Below are 6,228 nucleotides of genomic sequence, written 5' to 3'. Positions count from 1 at the left end.
TAAAGTAGACTTGACAAAGTGTACTGTTTTTGTAGATTTGTCTTGACAAAATCCAGAATCTTCAATAATGTTAAAGGGTGGTTGTCCAGTGCCATCATTTCCATGATAAAATCACAGAGTGCTTTAGCCCTCAGGTCGTGTTTGGCAAGCATTTTACACTTTTCAAATGTCATAACGAAACGAACAAGCTCGGGGCATTTCTTTGCGACTGGTTTTGGGCTAGCTCTTTTAGCAGCGAGCGTCTTCGTTAAGGATGGGTACCGAACGGTACGTTTACAGACATCGACCAAATTCTATCGGTACGACCGGGTATCGATTAATGCAAAATCAATCGGTGCCATTTTTTGATACCTTTTTGTACGTGATGTCATGTCGGGTTGTTGACTTAACACTAGGGATGTAACCATATCAAAATCTCACAGGACAATAATATTGTGGCATGTGTCCAAAAACAATAACTTTAAAATGTTATAGTGGTAAGTGGCAAGAATGTTTAGGATAAACACACTTACTTTATTTCAACACAAACATGCTCAAATGTTCTAATCATATTTATTACTACACACAAGAATGTTTTAGTGCAAAGAATTGTGCGGGGACATCCACTGTTTCAAGCAAACAAACAAAAAAAACTTTAAAATTGCGTGTCTTTAAAGTGACAACGTAAACATCCAGTGTAAAACAATAATGTTCACTTTAGTGTCTTTCAACTTTAAATTTCTGAGAAGCAGTGTCCGCCACAGTGGACATGTTTATATCTGTCTGGAATATGCTGTTACTCAGAAAAGTTACCTTACAATATAACTTTTATTAATGTAAATACCTCACAAACTGATGTTTGGCTTTGCTGGCTTCAAATATCTTTTCTGGGTGATAGTTTATGAGGAGACGACTTGTCCAGGGTGTACACTGCCTTCCGCTTGGGTGCAACTGGACAGGCTGCAGCCCCCCCGGATGACATCGAGAGACAAGCGGTGGAATAATGGATGGATGGTTTGGGGATATATTAAGTAGTTTTTATGTTTTCTCATATTTTTGGGGGGTGATTTTCCCTTTGTGTGCTGCCACATGACTGGCTGGCTCTGTGTTGCCTTGAAAACACTCGAGCTTTGGTTTGCAGAACGCATACTTTCTTATCTCACTTAAGAGGTTATGTTTTTGCCAGGATTTGTTTGTCTGATTAACAACATTACTCAAATAGTTATGGATAGATTTTTAATAAATTTTCAGGAAATTTTCAAAATAACCATTCCTCTCATCGACTACGTACACTTCACCTCCTGCTTACGGTGTTCCACGCCCCCACTTTGCCGCCCCACACTGCACAGAGGATTTCGAGAGATGTAGTTTATTTTTTTAGATCCGGCCAATGCTAAAGCACCAAAAAAAAACTACTTCCAAGTTTTTGTTTGATACGGTCATGGGCCTCGGTGTTATTGTGAAGACTTTAAAACAATACCGTTACACCCCTACTCAACACCAGCTCACGTGAACAATCATTCAAGCTGGACTCAGCCAAACTCCTTAGTAATTTTGCAGTTTTCAACACCAACAAAGCAAATATGCTTGGTACAACCTTAAATGTGCTAGTGTGATGCTAATTTACACTGGATTTTCCAAAGAAAGGCTACCATTAGCATTAGCAATTTTAACACCTCCAAATTTGGTAATGAAGATTGCCACTAAGATAATTGTTCCAATCAAACAGCTAGTGTGTAATAAGCCCAATACTTATAGTACAAACACTTTGTAGGGCGCTACATAACACATTCAACTTCCTGGAAAAAGCTACTTCCTAGTTCGACAACATAGCTTATACAGTACTGCCATCTATCCATCCATCCATCCATCCATCCATTTTCTACCGCTTGTCCCGTTCAGGGTCGCGGGGAGTGCTGGAGCCTATCTCAGCTGCACATGGGCGTAAGGCGGGGTAACACCCTGGACAAGTCGCCACCTCATCACAGGGCCAACACCGATAGACAGACAACATTCACACTCACATTCACACACTAGGGCCAATATAGTGTTACCAATCAACCTATCTCCAGGTGCATGTCTTTGAAGGTGGTAGGAAGCCGGAGTACCCGGGGGAACCCACGCAGTCACGTGGAGAACATGCAAAGGCGGTATAGCTTGGTTGGTAGAGCGGCCTTGCCAGCAACTTGAGGGTTGCAGGTTCGATCCCCGCTTCCGTCATCCTAGTCACTGCTGTTGTGTCCTTGGGCAAGACACTTTACCCACCTGCTCCCAGTGCCACCCACACTGGTTTAAATGTAACTTAGATATTGGGTTTCACAATGTAAAGCGCTTTGAGTCACTAGAGAAAAGCGCTATATAAATCTAATTCACTTCACTAATTGACTTCACAAACTCCACACAGAAAGATCCCCAGCCCGGGATTGAACTCAGGACTACTCAGGACCTTCGTATTGTGAGGCACATGCACTAACCCCTGCACCACCGTGCTTTTTTACTGCCATCTAATGTCTTCGAAGTGCAACTACATTGCTAATGAGACTCCAATTGTTATAAGAAAACAATATATAACAGGACAGCACAGTTATCATTTCAGCACATTTTTAAATATTACATTTAAAAATATATATATGTATTATCAAACAATTAATACTTTATTAAAGCACACAACATTACCGAAAATGGCCTTGTCCAGGGTGTACCATGCCTTACGCCCGAATGCAGCTGGGATAGGCTCCAATCACCCCCACGCCCCCTAGAGGGACAAGCGGTAGAAGATAGATGGATGGATGGATGAATAGTTCAGTCGAGTACCGGTGTTGATTCCCAGGTACTGGCAATTGGTACCGTTTCGGTTCAAATGTGAACGATACCCATCCCGAGTCTTTGTTGGCTTTCAAAACACTGTCGTTGAGTTCCTAGCGTTTTAGCTGGCTGATAAGCTTTGATGTGTTTATACGTGATGTTTTTTTCCCTTACTGTGTAATGTTTGCTGAGCATTTGGTGGAAATAGCATGTAAAAGTCTTTCTCTGAAACAGCGAAGAAGTCCCACACGATCAAAGCTGTGTTTGTTTACGACAGGCTGCACGGCAGAAATGAAGCGCTTAATTTGCTCACTCTAACACACCAACAGCACAGTAGGGGTAATCTCGCCACATTGGAGGGTTTTTATTTTAGCGGTTATTAGAGGATTATTTGCTATCCAATTAATCTGTGTGACATCCTAATTCGATATTTATCGTGCACCCTTCGTTAAAACACATTTGTTTCACTAGCATGTGCCTTGAAAGTGCACATGCTAAAAGCATTACTTACTTGAACTTAGGCTTCAAAAGCAAGTAAAATGTATGTTTTTGAGTTTTGAGGCTCCATTGCAGTCTTTTCTGAGTGTTTTTGCATCTTTTCAGAACATGCAGCGTGCCCTGGAACTGAAGCAGCAATACGAGGACCACATGACAAATGGGGCCTACGCCCTCCTCATCAGCCTTTGTTGCCGCTGCGACAATGTGGACGAGGCGATGAGCCTGAAGAGGGAAATGTGCGTGGACCACACAAACACACACACACGAGTCCGCTACATGCGCTGCAACCTGTATTTTGCCATTAAAATTTAACTTGACTGGTATTAGGAGAGACATTAATGCAAAGTCCGCCCACGTAAAACACAAGAAACGCTCCCCCATTTACGCCATTCTTCATCACCTGGTTCCTGCATGCGCCTACAATAGTTGAGTTGCATTACCTTGACTGGAATACATTAATAGACAATGTCGTTCCCTCTCCAGGTGTCGCAAAGACTCATCAGTGCTGCTGGATGCGGGCAAATACATCATGCTCGTCAAGCTCCTAGCCAAGAATGACCGATTGGAAGGTAAGTTGTTGTTATTGATTTGTCCACCGTGTGTTGGAGTGCACTTGAAGCTGCGGCACTTTTTTTAAGAGTCGGCTTTGGTCCACCTCCTCCTTAGATGTTCCAATGCACTTAAGCACCACTTTTCGTTTTTATTCCATCTTCTTCAAACTTTCTGAGTTCTCCCATAGATTTTAAATGATCTCAGCCTAAGACAACTGAGGTATCTTTCAAGATCTAAATGGTTTCTTGTTGCAACTTGACAGGACACAAGGTTTATTTAACCACACTTATTTGTTTATAATTATCTTTAATACTCTATATGCTGGGACAAACCCCACAAAGTTTTATTGAAAGCAGGTGATTTCTGGACAGAGGCCGTAATCTCCTAAATGTAAAAATCTCATTTTATATAACGGATTTTTAAAGAAAAAAAAACTTGAATAATGATTTTGGGTGCATGATAAAGGAACATGTAGCTTCCTTTTAAGCACATTTGCTAACAAGTAGGGATGTCCCAATCAACATTTTTGACCGCCGATTCGTTTTTTTTGCCTCAGATCCTATCCGATTTCAAGTACTGATCTAATACTTTAGCAGATTATAGAACTGAAAATGTGTTATAGCAGGTAAGTGAAGTAAACACACAAACACATTTTCATAAAGCTTGTCTTATTAGATTTAGAATGTGCTAGCATTGTTGTAAATCAGTTGATGTATTGAATGTTACATACATTTTTTTAAACAAATTACAGTGTCTAGTGCACAATAAATAAACCAAAAGCAAAGAACTATTGTTGGCTCCCATTTAAATAATTTGAGTTTTGCCCTGAAACACTTCCTGTGTCCAGATACTTTCTTCCTGGGGTTTGTAAACAATAACAAAAAAACACCACAAAAAAGACTATTGACGCCAGTGAAAAAAAATCCATAAATTAGCCACTTCATTATATAATGCGCAGGGTTCAAAGTGTAGGAAAAAAGTAGCAGCTTATAGTCTGAAATTTGCGGGATTCACTTTAAGTATTGTTTATATACTGATTTTAAACTAGGAATTAATAGTATCGACATCTGGATCGATCACCGCTACTTTACATTTAAGCATTAGCAGTTAGCTTCTTGTGTCGTCCTGCTTGTTGTGTATGTATGTGTAGCATACTTGGACATTCCTTTTCCTCTAGTCCTCCAGTGATAATGCTACCTGGAAAAAACTTGTATTTTTTGGCGTGGGGGTGCGGCTTATAGTACCTGAGAAGCGACTTTGCACTGTGTAGACACACTTTTAGTTGGTCTTACTTAAAATGCCAAAAACAACAATACGTTTCCTGATATTCAATTTAAAGGACTTTGTAAGAATGTAAAATACCCCTGCTACGTGTGTGTCGCCAGTCTGTCTGTGTCCCTTCTAGCATATTAGCCGACCATTTTCGGAATGCTACGGTGGATTTCCTTCAGCCCATCGAAGACCCAATTACCATCAGTGTTGCCGCTTTGCTTTTTGCACACAATGACAGCCAAATGTTTCCCTTGTCTGTCCTGTCTGCTGTCCTCCCTCTCGCTTTGCCTGTCTACGTTGCGCACACACACATTTCTCACTGATGCATCCCTGCATCAGTGAGAAATGAGAGAGGGGAAAATTACAGGACTTTGTGTATTTTTCTGGAATTATTGAAATCCGCCTTGATGCTCATGGCAGATCATGTCCACCAAAGTGCCACACACACACACACAGACACGCACACATACACGACACACTCTCACACACACAGAAATTTGCATGTGAATTCAAGCAAAAGGCATTTGTTGGGCACGACAGTTGGAGTGTCCGCCCGTGTGTGTTGGCTTGGGTATCGTCAGCGCTAACGCACTCGCCATTAGCCAGAGTGCACACATTGGGCGAGACGCTTGTCACCCACATTAGCACACATGGCTAACCTTGACGTTAGCTCTTACCCGCCCAGGCGCTGGTGGTCCGCTCGGCCCGGGTGAACATAATTTCTCCTTGTTGTTTTTTAAAAAAAGAGAAAAATCTGTTTTTAATGGATTTTTTTTCTTTTTCCTGTGGTTCAGCACACGCCAGTTCACTTCCTTATTGTCTTTGACCTTTATTGTTATCACTTTCATTACGCCCCCACTTTCCTCTCCGTGTCGGCAATTAATTTACCGCTGCTCGTTTATCATGTTCGTCTCGTTCATTTTATCAGCACGTGTCTTTTCATCTATTTTGATCCTCATTCTACTTCTTGACAATAAACATTGCAATATTTGCTATTGTTGCATAATCTGCTCCCAATATCCAAAGAAGCCTGTGTCCTGTCATTTAGCGTATGTCCCATTTATTGGTTCCCTAATTCGTGTTAAGCAGAATAGCTTGGTTTTGACAAGAGTGAAGATTATT

The 6,228-nt window shown here is 41.2% G+C and overlaps 1 protein-coding gene across 1 annotated transcript in view; it reads left to right on the top strand.

Annotated features, from left to right (window-relative positions):
* Window positions 1–6,228, top strand: part of lrpprc (leucine-rich pentatricopeptide repeat containing) — a 150,512-nt gene that overhangs the window by 61,297 nt on the left and 82,987 nt on the right. The window contains exons 21-22 of the mRNA XM_061965277.2: window positions 3,388–3,518; window positions 3,766–3,851. Coding sequence (XP_061821261.1) covers window positions 3,388–3,518; window positions 3,766–3,851 — 217 coding nt within the window. The remainder of the gene's footprint in view (window positions 1–3,387; window positions 3,519–3,765; window positions 3,852–6,228) is intronic.

Source organism: Nerophis lumbriciformis, linkage group LG02 (genome assembly GCF_033978685.3).
Source record: "Nerophis lumbriciformis linkage group LG02, RoL_Nlum_v2.1, whole genome shotgun sequence".
In the NCBI taxonomy this organism is placed as follows: domain Eukaryota; kingdom Metazoa; phylum Chordata; class Actinopteri; order Syngnathiformes; family Syngnathidae; genus Nerophis; species Nerophis lumbriciformis.
This window is presented reverse-complemented; position numbering and strand designations above follow the sequence as displayed.